Source organism: Cynoglossus semilaevis, chromosome 17 (genome assembly GCF_000523025.1).
Source record: "Cynoglossus semilaevis isolate Cse_v1.0 chromosome 17, Cse_v1.0, whole genome shotgun sequence".
NCBI classification, from domain to species: domain Eukaryota; kingdom Metazoa; phylum Chordata; class Actinopteri; order Pleuronectiformes; family Cynoglossidae; genus Cynoglossus; species Cynoglossus semilaevis.
This window is the reverse complement of record NC_024323.1, coordinates 11,228,134-11,245,794: the sequence shown is the minus strand read 5'-3', so window position 1 is coordinate 11,245,794 and position 17,661 is coordinate 11,228,134. Positions and strand designations below refer to the sequence as shown.

Below are 17,661 nucleotides of genomic sequence, written 5' to 3'. Positions count from 1 at the left end.
TTCTAGCCTGCCACACAGAAGGTTCCGGGTTCTAATCCCAGGCTGTGGCCGGGCAGCGACCGCAACCAGCAAGGGCAACATCTAAACCTCCATGTTCTGCCACAGTCTGACCAAAGAATGGAAAGGTTTCCAGTTCCTGGTATTCCCAGGAGGTCTCCCCTCAGATCAGAGGTTTATCACCGTCTCTATGAAGTCCTTCATTGATATTTAAACACTTAATTGAGCTGCAGTTAAAATTCATCAACTGTGTTTGCCTTGTGTGAGCTTTTAGTCGCTGCGTGCCAGAAAAAAACTAATCTCAACCGCTTCAATCTTTTTCCAATTTTAAAATCTGTGTTTAAACCAACAGAAAAATGTCACAGTAGCAGTGCAGTTTGGACGATGTTCAAACAGAGACGGAAAAGGTTCATTTTTGAAGGCGGTGACGGGCACGTGTAATCACTGCTCTGCTGAAATTCTTTTACCGGAATTGAGTAAATGATAATGAAGTGCAGTTGTGATCTGTAATAACGACGGTCTTTTAATGAGGTGAAATGTTTAAATTACGACATCAAACACCTACGGCTCCCCCTGGTGTTTGATGCTAACGGGCTCTGATGAAATCAGGGGAAAACGCCACATCCAGACTCATCTGCTCAATTTCTGATTCTCTCTAATGCTGTTTATATCCGTCTGATCTCAGCCTGACTTGTTTGTGTGTTCAGCAGAGTCATTCCAGGGCACTAAAGTGGACATTACTTACCCCCCGCTCCTTCCCTCTCTCCCTCCTTCCTGCCCCTGGTTTCCTCTTGCCCTCCTCTCTCCCTCTTGTACAGTATATTTGTAGGCTAAATGGCGACTTATCCTGAAATGACACCATTAATTTTTGCCTGTAGCTCCTACAGTGAACTCTTCTGTGGCTTCCCAGCACTTTACTTAATTCAGTGTGAACACACACACACACACACACACACACACACTCTCTTCCTCTCTCCGTCTCTCTCTCTCTCTTTCTCTTTCCTCGTTAGCTGAATGTACCCATTTGTGCAGGAAATGGCCAAAAATGTCAATCAAATTGTCCACAAATCTTTAAGCTAATGAATTCCTCCAACGTTTAAATTCCCCCTCAGGGCTTTGAGAATTAAGAACCCTTCATGGAAATCCACGGAAACAATAATTTAAATTAAGGTGAGAAAAAGTGCTATAGAATCAGATGGCAGGCATTTTTATTGCTTTTTTTTTTTTTTTGTCTGTACAAATGAATTGACTGGTTTTCAGCACCACGGACAGAGGCGTTCAGACTCAGACGAGCGCAAGAATGTCTCTCTTTAGTTCTTACCTAGTTTCTTTCCTGATTAAAAGGCTAATAATCTTACGAGGAATAATTAATTTATCTATATATAATGTGCTTAGTTGAGCTGAGTTATTTTATGTTACTCTTTCTGGTGGTACTTGGTGAGGACAAATACTTTGGAGTTCTGACACTGTGTAAAAAATGAAGGAATCAGTGACTCAGTATATATATCCAGTTAATGTACTGTATATCGGAGTCTAACGGGGCTTGTCGCCTTGCTCATCGCACCAGCCCCCCCCCCCCCCTCCTCCCCCGAGGGTTTGATACTGAAGGCACAGCAGCATGGCACCAAATGTCTTGTATCATCTCTCCAAATGATCCTTATGTCGTGATGACGCAGACAGAAATTCAATAAAATTGTCTTGGAAACATTATTCAAATGGACAAAAAGACCAAGTAGCTACCGGGGGTATCGACGTACAATTACAGCGCCTGTACAACACCAGGTCCCTGGAAACGTCGTGTAACCGATCCCCACATGCACGTAATGTAGAGTGGCCTGCAGTCAGGACGGTGTTTACTCAGAACAATCAGCTAAATGAGCCACAGCCACCGTCGCTCAGGAAACTGCTGTCGGCTGTTTCTGCCTTCAGGCTTTGGTTTTGGCGTTTTCACCCGCTGCTTTACCTCAACACCACAGACTGTGTTCAAGTTGAACAGGAAGTCATCATCGATCCCTCATGGCGAAAAATGTTGCCTTTTATTTAAAAAAAAAAGTCATACTATAACGACTTGATTTGTTTTCATCATCTTAAAATCCTTTTAAAATTGTCGTCTGATGTTTCTTTCATTTATATTTTGTTCAGTTTTAGTACAATGGCTCATGTCATCCATAAACCTGTGGAAGTTTCCTTGGTGCCTGAGACTAATATCACAACAATCATAGAAGCAGGAAAAAATGTATGAATTTAATCCTTAAATCCAATTAATGACATTCATTTATTTGCCAACATCTCTTTAAATTGATTGAATTTAAGGTCAAAGGGCAGTTTTGGTCGTTAACATCTGCAGGTTCAGTCACAATCGCAGTCAGAATTTAAATTACTTTTGATGTTAAAGATGTTGGGAGAAAAATAATGAAGTCACAGGAAACTTTAAACTTTAAACAGTGTTTGTTGTTAGTTTGCTCTAAGAAATGGCCCACACATGCAGACGCAGTGTGTTTGTGTGTGTGTGAATATGTGTGTGTGTTCGTTAGAAGTCTGTAATGTGATTTCAGAGATAATATGTTTAGACCGACTCACATCCACTTTCTCATGGTAATAACCTCGTGAGTGTGTGTTTGGAAACATATTAGTGCGGCGGTCCCGTACGTCTCGGCGGCCGTGTTTGTTTTCTTCGCTCCGTGCGTTTGCCCTGTGTGTGGGGAATGATCTCATCCATATTCTGCGTGCAGCAGAACTGCTCCGCTCAATGACTTCACACAATACCATAAAAACGCCGCAGTCGACCAACGGCGTCCTCCATCTCACAGATTTCATTACTACACTTGGCGAACGAAGGTGAGCGCCCTGAGACGTCCACCGGGGGGAGTACGCTGCAAATATTGTCCAAAAGACAATCTTGAGCTGCTTACTGAAACTAATGATTATATAACATTGTAATCTTAAAACTGGACAAAGGTTGTATGAGGTTTAAACACAGAACAAAGCTAAGAGTCTGAGTCAGAGAACGGTCTGAGAGCTACATTCACAGAGTCAGAGAACGGTCTGAGAGCTACATTTGAGTGATAATCTTAAATAACCTCTTAATCTGAGCATGTACTGTGTGGTTGGAGGACGTGTGGACGTAAAAAGTACCTTTTTGATTTAATTGTTTTGATGATGAGTCTAAACCACAGTCTTGGTGTGTGTTGGGTCAACATCTGCTCCGTGAGTTCAATCAATGCCATGAAATGTGGATTGTTGCTTTTCATGATTTATTTGCCTCACGTTCACAGACTTTTTTTTTTTTTTTTTAAATAGCAAAAAACAGTTCCTCTTAAATTCTTAGCTGGGTTCATCATGGAGTCGTGTTTTGTGTAAAAGTGTTTCCCTTTGTTATTTCTCCGCAGTGTTTGTGAGCGTGGGTGGTTTTAAAGTTTAATATAATTGTTCCTTTAACAATGTTTTTACTCATGTTGTCGTGGTGCACTCATGGGCGGGGGCGTCAGGGGGTGGAAACACTGCTAGAAGCAGACAGATGTAGCACCGCAGCTTCTCTCCCTTGTATTATGATTAATGTAAGTCGAGGTGTGACCTCGGAGCAGAGACAACGCGGCGCCCCCTGGAGGCAGACTCACAGTGGCTTTAACTACTGCACTACATATTTTATAAACACCACAACACAGACACCTTTTACACATCGACTGCCAACGTGTGTATGCTTCTTCACACACACACACACACACACACACACATGCACGTCCTCTGTCCCTTGTCTTGTCACATCAGGAGCCAGCTTCTCTCTGCTTCTTAAAGCGTGAATCTTTTGCCCGTGTGTCCAGCCACCGTGGCAAACAGTGATTGATGCTCTACAGACACACTCTCAGACAGAGTACGCTCATGTGCACCTAAGTGTGTGTGTGTTTGTGTTTGTGTGTCTGTGTATTCCTGAGGATGACCTTCAAATCACCCTCAATCCAAACAATCACCATTACTCCTACAGTCACTTCCTCCCTGTTCCTGCCTGCGTCTCAGCTGTTCCAGCCAATACCCGATTAACATGCTGGACTGGGTCAGTGCCGCAAAGGCCACCTGGGAGGGGGGGGGGGGGGGGGGGGGGCAGGTGAGGGCTGTTAGCATGGTCTGCAGAGACTGCTAATTGGCTCCTATATACCCTGCAGAGAGGGCGGAACAAAGGGAGGGAGGGATGAGTAAAAAAAATGATGGGGAGTAAAGTAAGGAGGAGAGTGAGGGAGGAAGGAAATGATAGATGCTGTGAGGGAGGTGTGATGGCAGGAGTGAGACAGAAATATATAGGGAGGAGAGGAGTATAGGAGCAGATGGCTGCGGGAGATAAATGGATGATAAAATTGGAAAAAAATTGAAAAATTGTGGGAAACGTTTCTATTTCCTGAATTGTGTTGCAAAATATTGCAAGAACATGGGCTGCATGCAGTCCCTCGTGCTGCACCTTGGGATCATCCCACTATGGTGGGGGGGCAGAGGGAGGGCTCTGAATAAACCAGGAGGAAGTGGCAGCTGTGGCCGTTGAGTGAGTGATGGAATCTCCTGTTCATTATCACACACTTTTTCATTGTCACATTCACAGCTTGTTAGCTTGTCGTCCTCAGGCTTGTTAAGACATTTGAAGTTTGATGTTTTCAAAGTTTGAAGCGTCCACCTCTGGGGAGCGCCTCACACATTGAACACCGCTTCAGTGCAGATGCAAAAATGAGGAAAAAGTGAGGAACTCGTAGGACAACATCCATACCAGCTCACATACATGAGAGGATGACAAACGGGAATGACTTTACGGAGAAACAGAGAGAACGACAGTGTTTGAAGTCAGGATTTTCATTGACTGCTGTTGGACCAAAACATTTTCGCAAATGAAAAACCTAAATAATTCTACTTACAATGTCAATTTGTCTTGGTGTTTGTTTATGCATGAATGAGGGCTTGTGTGTAATTGTATCTGTGTGTGGGTGGGTTGGGGGGCGGGGGGGTTAAGGGGAGGGCAGTTGTATTGATCCTAAGAGGAAGGTCAACAATGTTCAGAAGTCGAAACCCCCGTTCCCTGACAGATCTTTTTCAGATTAGTTCCATACTTGTACTGGTTTTTCTCAGTGTAGCAAAAAAAAAACTCACTTCAAGATGTCGTATATTTTTTTAAGAGAGATAAACTAAGGTTATAGAAGAGGAAGAGGAGGAGAGAAAAAAACAGGTATTCAGAAGGAAAAAAGATGAAAAGATAAGAATTTTAAAGGAAAAAGGTAGAAGTAAAAAAGGAAAACCCTTTTTTTTTATCCCTCTCATTTATTTTTACTGTCCTCTGGCCCCAAAAGGGAGAGACAAAGAGAGAGAGAGCAGGAGAGTCCAAGCACCTCAGAGTAATTACCCACCCTCTCTCTCTCCAGTGCACTGTCATTGTAAGCCAGTGTAAAATGTAGGTCACTGTGCTAAAAAAAAAAAAAGAGAAGCCACAACTGCTGACATTGTTTGCTTTACCTTTTGTGAATCGGCTTCTTCCGTTCTTAAAATGACAAACCACCGGCTTTGCAGCGATGTGATTCCAACTACCTCAGCTGCACACGACCTGCACAGGGGTCGGGGAGGCTTGGAGGCTGATGAATAGATGTGGTTTCAGCCAAGAATTATTGTGGCGGTGACTGTAATAACAGATGGTGTTTTATTCCGATTGTCGTTTGTCATCATTTTAGCCGTTGGTCTGCCTCGGCTGCTGGAATGGATCCTGGCTGATGGTGCAGGAGTCTGATTGCACCTTCCAAATTCTTGGCCGGAGTCTGATCTAGACCCCGAGGGGGCAAACTGACGTATGCTGAACCACCTGTTGCCCCTTTGTTGGACCCTGAGCTTTATTCTATCTCCCCCCACCTCCTGTCCTCATGGGTTCACCCCCCAACACCTCCTGTCCTCATGGGTTCAAATGGTCTCCCCCCACCCCCCACCTCCTGTCCTCATGGGTTCAAATGGCAGCTGGCGTTTGTCGAGTTGCATTACTGCCTTGTACTGCCTCCATTTTTCTGTTAGTTGACAATTGAAAAATGACAAAACACCACTACACACACACATCACAATACACTCTTAGTGACCCATCAAAAATGACTGTTTAAGTTTAAAAAAAAACTACACACTCTCCGAAAAAAACCTTTTTCAAATAATTCTCACCTTTCATATCTGACCTTTTGACTTTTTTATAGCCTCCAACTTCCTCCTCAGCATCTGTGCCCTCGTATTTAAAACGCTGAACCAGCGACATACAAAAACCCACGGTACATTCAGTCCAGTTCTAAAAAACGACAGTTGTCACCTGCAGTGGAACGTGCGCTGCATCAGCCTGGATGCAAATCACGTTGCCACGGTCCGACAGGCGGACGACACAAAACTGTGTTCAACGATCCGTGACTGACACCGCTGACCTTTCACGGCCTTCGTTTACTGAGGGGTGGTTGTTACCGTCCGTCACCAGCTTTCAGTTTTCTCTCATTGACTTTGGAAGCAGCACACCACAGATGGTTTGACGGTGGAAGTGCAAGTAGGGTTTGAAGATTTTGATTTTAATTGACTTTATTCTATTTGTCAGTTTGTCAGATTTCTGAAACCACTGACTGATGATGTGCTGCTTTATTTTCTGTGCATTAGAAAAACAACACATTTATTATGTTACCGTATGTCCCTGGTAGGTCATGGCTGAAGTTAAATAACGTGTGAAAAACACCTATAGCAGGCGTCACCAACTGTGTACAGTATATATACGTCAAAAGACGTATTTTCTGTACAGACGTCTTGAGAGCCAGACAATCAACTGAAATGAAATTAAAATCACATTTTTATCTAACATTATTATTTGAAGTTTGTTTTTATATATATATATAAGTTTTCAATAGTAGGGACCATATGATTTTTTTTCTTTTCATCCTAACAATTTTGGAATCCCGTTATGACTTGTCATGTAGTATGGCATTTTGATTAGCACTTATATTGGCGTAATGTTATTTTAAGAAGTTAAAGAGACAAAGTATGGTGCTAATAGTGTTTCTTTGTCATTTTGGGGTTGTTGTTGTTTTGCTGACTAACCTGAATATCGCGACCTCAACCACGTGCTGCTGTAGCTGCACGTTTGCTTCACGGGCCTTGAACCCTCCACCTACTTAAATGCAGTCACAGTTTGAATGCCTGACATTTCCCTCAGTGCAGCCCGAACATTGGAGCTGTCCACTGACATTTCACACGCCGCGCACGCGGTAATGGACAAGGACAGAGCAGACAGACAATTGTCCATATAGCAGGAGGAAAGTGGGAGGAAGAGGAGCAAGTGTCGGAGAACTTTTAACAGGTTCTGCTGCTGTGCATGACCAAAGACAGACATTACCATACTGGGGCGAGTGCACTCTTATCTGTCTTTCAAATTCAGTGTTCCACCACATTTCTCACCTCGTCCTCACCCTATCTCCTCCATCTGCTGCACACATATTGGCGACACACGCGTCGCCTGCATGCGCACAAACGCATGGGAACACACACTGAGCATTGTCTGCTGTAACTCTTCATCTGTGGAATCGCAGCCATCAGTCCTTTAATTCCACTCTCATGTCTTCGCCCTCGCCACTTTAACTCGTCCTCTTCCTCCTCGGTGTCTCCTGTGCCCAGCTGAATGATTGAGGTGCCACACACAGTGGCAGCTGTGATTGAAGCAATCTTCTTTCATAGCAGGCTTTTTTTTCTTTCTCTTCTTCTTCTTCTTCTTTACCTCTCACCTCCCTCCCTTTTGCAGCTGCGTTCTGTGACCTCTCACTTCCCTCCCTTTTGCAGCTGCGTTCTGTGACCAGTCCTGGCCTGTCCTTTATCTCCCATAATGCATTGTGATGACTGCGTCAGTGCAAACACTTAACTCGGAGAAGCTCCACAACAGACTGAGATCAGTATCGACATTTCATAAGGAATATTTTTTTCTCTCTCTCTCTCTTTCCTTCCATCGTATCATGACATTTTTCTCTTTTTTTTTCCAGCATCTTCTTTTCTTCTTTTTTTCCACCTCTGTGTTATCTCCACTGTCACTTTTGGGAACCTCTTCCTCTCTGCACCCGTGCCTTCTCCCTCTATCTTGTCATCTGGCTGTCTGTGGTTTATTCATTGTCTTCTTCTTTCAACTTCCCACTCTTTCGCTGCCACAGAAGATGCGAGCACAAGAGCCTTGATACACACATTAAATATACTCAGCGTCTCACGGTTGCAGCAGCAGCAGCGTCACTGCTCTGTGTGCAACAAACACACGTTTTATTTTTTTATCTGTCATCATTTATATTTCTAATACAAATATTTCTGTTCAGTCGTGTCTTAAGGTTTTCAGTTCTAAAAAGAACGACGACGGTGTAGTGTTTGAGAAGTATCACTGACGATGATGGATACTGGTGTGTCTGTAAGAAGCCTATCAATAGCGTTATCATGTGGGCTGACTATATAGTAACTCCGCCGCAGTCTTTAGGAGCAGATGGAGTCTTTACTCTCAGAGGAGGCAAAGCGATGACATCACAGAATCACTTCAGTCCTGCTCTGACTCATTTGGGTTTAATGTCGTCCATAACGAAATGGGTCCCAGCGTGGACGCAGCAGCAGTTTGGACCACATGATGCAGGGACCAATCAGATGTAGACCGCAGGTGAATGTGAGTGAGGAAACCTGCCCCTGTTGGGCAGATCTGTAATTGCCAATCTGGGATTACAGCAGTGTGGCTCAGCATATGGCAGGAGTGAGCGTGACAGTCCTGCCCACGGAGCTGAGCGGCCTCCGATGTTGGATTATGGTGATGTTTGTGGAATGATGGAGCAATTAAGGAGGAGATTTGTGAAAAATGAGGGAAAAAAAAGAGTGTGTGTGAGAGAGAGCGAGAGAGAGAGAGAGAGACTGCTGTTAGATGAATGCTATCTGTCACTTACGCAGCAGTGTACTGAGGGTGGTGTATGACTCCACTTTGTTTCATGACAGTCCCACCTCATCTGTCTCTCACACACACTCACACACACACGCGTTGCATATATACGTACACACACGTCTCAGTTGCAGTGATGGATGCAGCTCTGCCAGCATCTTTGACACAGTGTAATATCAAAAAGCTTTTTAAAGACACAACGTAAACATCGTGCAGAAACAGGGTTCATGGGAAAAGAAGTATTTTTTTTTGTGTCCTAACATTTAAATGAGATCAAATTAGCAACTGACCGCACGTCAAACCCTGCCAACTGTTGGTTTTATCTGTTTGTCTTTGTACCATTAAGGAGCCATCGCTGAGTTATTTATTGGAGTTTAAAATGTTTTCATTGATTAAGAGTAAAAACAATATGAATAAACAGAGAGAGAGAGAGAAAATAAACGTTCAGTCAACCTTCAGCGCTCACACGTCGTGAATCTGGTGTCGTATCAGACGTGACTCCGTCAGTGAGCTTCATGCATGGTTTATTATGATTAGGTCAAACAACCTCCAGAATGACATGTCAGACATGTGATGACACACTGTGTAGTTATTCATGGTGTGTGTGTGTGTGTGGGGGGGTGGTGTTATCAGTTAAATCCGTACAGATGTGCATTCATGGTCTTTGTAATACTAATAACACCGAGCTGTCACCGTGAAGTGTCTGACGTGTGAGCACCAGGGGGACATTTTTATCGCTAAACTAATGATTCATTGGCACCGGCACATTGTCGCTCCACACTGACACCTAGGCAGCTGGTGATGACAGTGCAGTTTACTGCCTTTTTCCCAAAACTACACAGCGGTAGAGTGAAAATGGAGATATATATACTGTGTCAACTCTCTAAAGAGTTCTGGGAGAAGTTAGTCTCCAACCTGCGGCTAACCTTCCACAAATGCTAATTCTGGTAACTTGAATATAAACTGAATGGAATTTTACTTTGTTTACAGGAAAATCCATGGCTAAGCTTTGTAGTATTTGAAAGTAAACTTTTGTATTTAGATATAAAAAAAAAAGCCCCCAAAGTTCATTACTTCATAAGGCAAACGTAATAACAGAAACACAGAGAATGAAACCAAAGGTTTTTAAATATTTATAATTATGTGCTCATTCCCGTCCGTGTTCTTCTGCAGAATCTGGCCCCTGTCCAGTCAGCACAACCGTACACTGGGCCTACTGCTCTAAGCTGGCACTCACTAAGTCCTGAGTGAGAAGGTTTACGTCTCATTATTACGACATGAAAGAGTCCAAATGGAGCTCCATCCTGCTCAGTCGCCTCTGCAGCACTGACACTATCAGTGAGCCTGCAGCAGTGGCCTAATCTGGGGCTATTTCATGTTCCGCCACACACACTGCACCTCACCAGGGGACTTAGTACTAGCTTATATCAGCACTGATGCACTAATACAACCAGAAACACACACACGACGTGCATTAAAAAATACTCCCCCTGCTGCTCATGGGTCGTTACTGACCATATACTGAAGTATCTTTTTATTCTATCACATAAAATCAAAATAAAAGTTTGTTGATGATGTTTGCTCATCTCTCTGTGTAGATATGTTTGTGTGTATATATATATATATATACACAAACAGTTTATTGTCAAGGACTTTTCTGACTTTCCACAACTTGCCGTACGTTGTGGCCAAAGGCTCGACACTGTGTGTCAATCCATTAAGTGTAACCCTGGAGACGGCTGGAGGCTAAGGAGGTGACACACGACTAACCCTGACAGAGCTTATCTCCAAATTTCCAAAAGATTTTCGACGACAATCACAGTCTGCAGAATCACGTCAGTGACAATGACAATAATTTGTCTTTATTGAGCCGCAATTTTCAGCCGTCTGTCAACCTAATGGCAGTCATTGCTGGGTCTTCGGCGCTCCCTCTGTGTGTGTGTGTGTGTAGGCATGTGTGTGTGGGCGTGTGTGTGTGTGTGTGTCGTCTGTCAGAACTGCTTGATGCGCGGGGCTGCAGAGCCAGGTTTGTGTCCTTCAAATGACATAGAGAAAATAGACCCTGCAGTGCAGTGGATCGATGCCCAACCCTCCGACCTCCGCCCCCAAAATACACACACAATCACACACCCACACACACACACTTACATATTAAACATACTACTCATGTGCCTGAAGATACCGTTGGCTGCGTACATCAGATCAGTTCACCTCTGGTAGATTAGAGAGATTAGATTATTGTGTATTGTATCTGGACAAATATATTCAGCAACACAGGGTTAGTGAACCTGCTGACCCAGGGTTTGTTGCTGGTTTGTTGTACGATTATTTATTAACTAACCCTTAACTAACCTCCTTAAGGATCAACTTTTTCAACTCTAAGGTCCCTTAACTAACCTCCTTAAGGATCAACGGGTCATTTTGGAATAAATCTTTGGGATTTTTAAATGACTTCAGGGATTAGCAGGGAGGTGAGGGATGAAGCAGCTTTGTCTGGGCCATGATTTGGAGAATGACAGAAGTGATGAGGAGAGAAGGCAGTGGGTGGAGGCAGCATGTGGAGAAGGTGATGGACGGAGACCTTAAGGGGAGCTGTGGGCAGGAAGATAAGAAGAGTTTGGAAGTTAATGAGAGAGAGAGAGAGAGAGAGAGAGAGAGATGGAAAAACCAAGCAGAGATGGAACAGAGAGTTCTGTGTGGAATTATCAGCCGTATTATCAGCAGGTTTCCACCCTGTCTGTCTGTCTGTAGGGTCATGACACACATCTCCATCCACATCAACTGTTATCTGCTGTGTCTGTTCCACTGACACTGCACTTCCTGGTGCTGTTAAATATAATCTATAGATTTTAATTAGCACTTTGTTTCACGGAGAAGACGACAATGAATTTAATTCTAAAGTTCTAATTAAAACAACGACTTTATTAATTCCCACTACACCTGTGCATCTATTGAGAGAATAATAACACACACACTCTCTCACACACACCCACAGTAATCACACACACCTATCTCTCAGCCTCATCTCTCTCAGGCTCAGGTGAGAATGTCAATACAGTAATAATTGGCGCTGGTCTCATGTGGTGATGATTTGATCCTAGAAATGAAGGCAAGGACGTCAACACACACACACACACACACAGACAGACACACACACCGAGTTCCAGCTTGTCGTTCGTCTTTTCACTTAACACTCGTTCTTCTTTTCCCATGATACTTATTTCTGTTTTGATTTCAGCGTCACACTGATGTTTGTCTCTCTCGTCCCACCATCGCGCACCTCCCCCGATCTGAAGATTCTGTTTTCCCTCGAGCTCCCCTCGCCTTTCTCCGTTTTCCCTCGAGCTCCCCTCGCCTTTCACTCACACTAGGAAAAAAGATGTGAATTTTTATGCAAATCTTGTTGCGGCAGTTGAGATATCCAGTGACGTTCAGCTCAGATATCCACCAACTCACCATAACATCCAGACCAACGACAGTTAAAAAAATAACGGTGTTAATTCAGTTTTGTGTATTTCAGGCAAAACAAAAATCCAATCATGTTCAAATCTGATTCTGATCATATTTTTTAACACTGTTTCCACTGTTTGTTGGTTCAAATGTTTAGGTTTAACTTAAGCAAAAGCAACTGAAGATCAACCTCACCACTGCCTCTGTCCGTGGTGCTGACTAAAAGCAAATCACCACTGCCTCTGTCCGTGGTGCTGAAACACTTAGTTGTCCTTTACCAGAGCGGTTTCAAACCTCTTTTTGTACCAACGACCGATGGGCTGTTACTGCACTAAATTTAATATATAAAATAAAATATCTTTTAGTCTTTGTTCTGTTTGTATCAAAGTATCAGAATGTTATTTTGAAATATTACCACAAGTAAATGGAAATAAATTAGTAAAATTTAAGTTTTACATTTTTTCACTCTGTACCACTGTGCTCCAGTCCGTGGACCAGTGGTTGGAGACCCCTGCTTTACAAAGCAAGGAGAAAACATTGAACAGTCACCTAAACGCTACACGGCACACCTGCACCTTTTAACCAACTGTGTGTGTGTGTGTGTACGAACATGTGTCGGTGTGTGTGTGGTCCCCGCCCAGATATCAGCACATCCTCTTCCTGTTCACTCTCTCCTTCATTAGTCTGTCTTTTTCCACATCAGTTTCCCTTGTGTCTGTTTCCTTTGTGTGTCTCTGTGATGCTGCCGTCCTGTGTGTTCCCGTGTCTCCTCCTCCTTTTCACACTTGTTCCGTCTCCTTACACTCTGTAACTCTCTGTCACCTCCAGCTATTTTACACTGCTCGTCTCTATCTCTCCCCATCTTCACTAACACTTTTCCTCCTCTTCTTTTCCTCTTCCACAGATTGTAATATTGTTCATTTTATTCCACATTTCTCTGTTGACACTTTTTCAACTATATCTCAGTTTAATCTCCTCCCTCCTGTCCCCCCCTCTGCTCCCCCGCAAATCAGTGTTTGACTGTGTTTTCAGAGTCGGCCTCGTCTTCTTATTCAGTTTTTTCTCTGCACAAAAATCTTTGTGATGTAAAACCAGCAAAAAGCCCAGTTAGTAAGATCTTTCCTTCTGATCGCACACAAAAGCATGTAGCCCTGCATCTGTGACACCTACAGAAATGTTATTTAAAGGTCGTGATTACTTTGGCTGAATGTTAGTGAGAAAAAAACAAGTTTTAAAAACTTTATTTAAATTTGAAGTCAAGTGTAAATACCTGACTTTGTCACAAGTTAATAACATCCTGTCACCTCTAACGTTCAGTGTTCCCAGAACTATGTCCTAAATAAATTATTATTATTTTTACTTGTATTTCTGATTTACTCTCTCTCTCTCTCTTTAATTGGCCTGTAGGAATTAAAGTGTCTCATTAAGGATGATTAAAGGCTGACACGGCAAAATGGGAATTTTCTATTTCAACAAACAAACGCCTCATCCATCCATTTTTGTTTAATAGCTTCCCATGTAGGTACGTACTGTAATACATGTGGAATTTCAGAAAGTCTCATCACGTATTGATGAGGAAAGATTACACAAGAAAGGCCAAACTAGATGAGGTAAAAATGAGGATTTAATAGCAGAAGAGCACGAGAGAGAGAGAGAGAACGCTAATGAGCACCGTGCAGGGTGAAGAAGAGGACAGAAGAGTGTCTCACCACAGCGATAGGATAAAAGTTAAGCATAAAAAAAAAGAGAGAGTGTGTAAAAACTCTTGTGCGTTTGTGAAAGTGTTGCTGGAATAATGAAATATTTAGTCCACCCGGCCTGTGGAAAGTATTGTACCGTCGCCTGAGGGACACGCCTGCCTTTTAGGTATGATAATTATCTCTGAGAGCAGCTTCATCTCCAGGGTTTCCTGATGAAACCCTCCCTGGTGCTGCAGAGAAACAGGTTAGCGGTTGGCTACAGACACCAACATGTCAGGGGACAGTTCACATTCTGTCTGTTGTGTTTAATGACGAGGATAAAAGTGTGAGGCGACGGGGACCTTTGTCCTTGAAAACACGCCATCAGTCTTGTCACCAATGAGCCCTCAGGAAACACCGTGTGGCCACTAATTTGAGTCTCAATGCACTTAATAAGTGCAGGGTTATGTTGAGCAAGAAGTGTGTGTGTGGTAGTGAGAGAGAGTGAGAGAGGGAGAGAGAGAGGGTTCTGATGCTCCAGAGAAGAAGTGAGACAGATGGATAACAGAGCGCTGCCTCTGTGGTTCTGGACCTGGGGTAGTGCTAATTACATCTTGATTAAAAAATGACCTGTCTGTCTGATTGTCCATGTGCTGAGAGATAGACCTGAGACAGGTGTGTGTGTGTGTTACTCTACGATCTGTGTGACAGGAAAAACACCGGTGATGAATTACGTATATTTTTGGGTCCTGACGAAGTCACTCTGTGTCCATTAAATTCTCTTTTAAATTCTATCTAGAATTCACACCTCGTAATTCAATTTTTCTCAATTTTGAAAGGTCGCTCTGAGTCGGAAACAAAGAAAGAAGTGAAAGGAGATTCTTGAGACTAAGAGATGGAAAAACAAGTTCTTCAGAGAAGGTGAGTGTGTGGGTTTTGAATATATTTTGAGTAATTGTGGCTATAATGGATGAACTGGTTCTTTGTTTCATCTAAACGAGTAAAATCAGTAAAACAATTTTTAAAGTTAGCTTAGTGATGTAAAAAAAGGTGACAGAAAAGAAAATGAAAACAAAATTAAGCAAAAGTCTACCACTGCCTCCTGCGCTGCCTCTTTTGGGAACTCGAACTTGAGCAGGAACAACCTCCTCCACAAACCTTTGTTATCGTTAGAAAGATTTTGTTGGCATGTAAATGAACTTTGAACTCAGTACTGCCCCCAAGTGGATGTAATGATAGCACGACAACCCTGCCAAACGTGTCACACACTTGGGGACGTCTCGTGATTGAGTTTAAGTACTGACCGTTGTTGGAGCGCAGTGTTCTGGCGGAGATGCCGTTGGTTCCGATTGGATGATGAACCCCAGTCCCATCGACTGCTCCAGGCTCTGCTGGCTGCTTCAAGAGTTCCGTCAGTGTTCTGGAAGGAGAACGAAAAAACGAGCAAATCAGCATTTACAGTTAAGAAAGAGAAAAAGGGAAGTTCAACGTTGGACAAATGAGTGAGGAGGAGTTGGATGTGATGGAGAAGGAGCTGCGACAGAGTGAGAGAGAGAGATGATCAGAAGGAACATTACTTATTAATACTTGAATCCAAAGCAGTGGAGTGGAGGATAAAAAGACTCTGGATATTTGCCAAGCAAGACTCAGGATGCAAAGCCATTCTATTTATGGATATATATATATATATATATATATAAGATTCCAACCTTCCCACTTCCCATCTTTTGTTGTTTGATGCCTTTGAACAAGTTCTGACGCCTCTTAAAAAGTGGAACACAGGCAGGGAACAGGCTTGCAGCATGTATTAACTCTCCAGCAGCGCACACACACACACACACACAGTCTGCTGCAATGAACAAGGACTAGAACCGCACTGGGATTCAGATAAAGAAAATCTGCTTCATGTTAATCCACTACAATATTTGAAAGGCTTCAAACAACAACAATAACAAAAAAAATCTTCAATTCAAAGTAGTAACAAAAGGATATAGCAGTTAAAAACTAAAACAACAACTGCTAACTGTTAGTCAAAAAAAAACAAAAAAACACACAGAGCACAAATGTTGACAAAATCCAGTGTGATTCAATCCTTCTACTCATTGGTGCCGACTGGCTCCCCTAGTGACTAGTAACTCTGGGTGTTTGAGTTCAGGAAATGTCAAAGAGATTGGTCTTCCATAGAAAATTTCATTTTATTTTGTAAGGATGGTCTTGTTCTGTAATTGGCTGAGTGGTTTCCCATGTGTTTCAGGTTGAGTTGGTCAATATGACTGAAAGTGTGTATTTTTTTTATTGATTCACAAAATCTATAATGAATTTTAAGTCAATATCTGTGGCCTTATGAGCTTTAACATTTCCTCGCTCCAACCTTGACCGTCCATGGATTTGAGCAACATTCAATAGGTTCCTGTTCCTCCAGATGACCCAGAGCTTTAATTCCAGGCCGACTCTCTCTCTCTCTCTCTCTCTCTACTGTGAATCCAGATCAAACTTGAGCCCCATCAAAATCCAAGGACAATAATACCCCCCCTCCTCCGTGGATGTGATAAACCAAATACTGCTCTCGTATAAAACTTTTATTCCAGTTCAACTGTTGACCTCGTCTGTGATCGCTCCAGTCCTCGACCACATTAACATGGGCCACAAGTGAGATCTGGAGCAGCAAAGTGTCACCACTGACAAACAAATTATAGAAACACTCTCATCCAATCAGCTGTGACTCCGGAGCAGCCATCAAGACGTTTCCTCGCTGTTAATCTCGCTGTTGAAACCTTGGCACAACCTTCTGAAATGCACTGGAGCAATTGTCTTTTTATAGGCCTGCTGCTTAATGACTGCCCGTGGTCATGGGAGTAGCGTCGCATAAAAACATGAAAACCAGCACGACATAATGACATCCCCCCAAAAAAAGACTAGACCTCCAGATGAGCGTGTGTGAGGCTCGTAACTTTTTGCGTGAGTGTGTGGAAAAACTGGAATAAAATGAACGTAAACCTCGGAAATGCTAATGTAAAAGGTCATAATTTAGGATGACGGATTCAGACTAGGTAGTACAAATAAACCACAAAAACATTTGTTTAACAGGTAGGGAGGGGGGACGCATTTGGACAAGTGGGTCTAAATGATGAAGATGTCAAAGTGTAAAGATAAGGATGAGGAAAATTCTAATCCTAATTATAAAAACGCAGCAGTAAACTGAATCCTCAGCTAAGAATCATTCAAATATTTCTGTCCCATTAGCTGGGCGACTGGTAACAGATTAGTGTTTTAAGATAAATATAAATAAATGTCCCCCAAAGGGTGGTGGTGGGGGGCGCAGCTTTAACTACTTCTCTATCCCAACTTCTTTTCATTTTGCTAAAGTCATCAAACTCAAAGTAATAATCAGTTGTGAGTTTCTGCTCCGTTAACGAGCGTGCACCTCAGATGCTACGGTATTATAGATTTCATCATATTTTCTATCAAGAATTACTGCTTGATAGAAAGTTTGTGGTATGTTCTGTGATATACTTCAAGAAATGGAGTTTGTTGTGAAACTAAGACGAGGAGTAAAGTGTTTACAGTTAAAGAAAGACGGTGAACACCAGGTAAACAAGGCACTTC

At 42.8% G+C, this 17,661-nt stretch overlaps 1 protein-coding gene and 1 long non-coding RNA gene across 3 annotated transcripts in view; one reads left to right on the top strand and one right to left on the bottom strand.

Moving 5' to 3' along the window:
- LOC103393281 (protein shisa-8) overlaps window positions 1-17,661 on the bottom strand; it is a 49,489-nt gene that overhangs the window by 10,306 nt on the left and 21,522 nt on the right. The window contains exon 2 of the mRNA XM_025064701.1: window positions 15,360-15,475. Coding sequence (XP_024920469.1) covers window positions 15,360-15,475 — 116 coding nt within the window. The remainder of the gene's footprint in view (window positions 1-15,359; window positions 15,476-17,661) is intronic.
- The window catches only part of LOC112488440 (uncharacterized), a 43,421-nt gene continuing 39,801 nt past the window's right edge, over window positions 14,042-17,661 (top strand). For both annotated transcript variants that reach the window (XR_003052481.1, XR_003052480.1), the window contains exon 1: window positions 14,042-14,976. This is a non-coding gene — a long non-coding RNA (uncharacterized LOC112488440). The remainder of the gene's footprint in view (window positions 14,977-17,661) is intronic.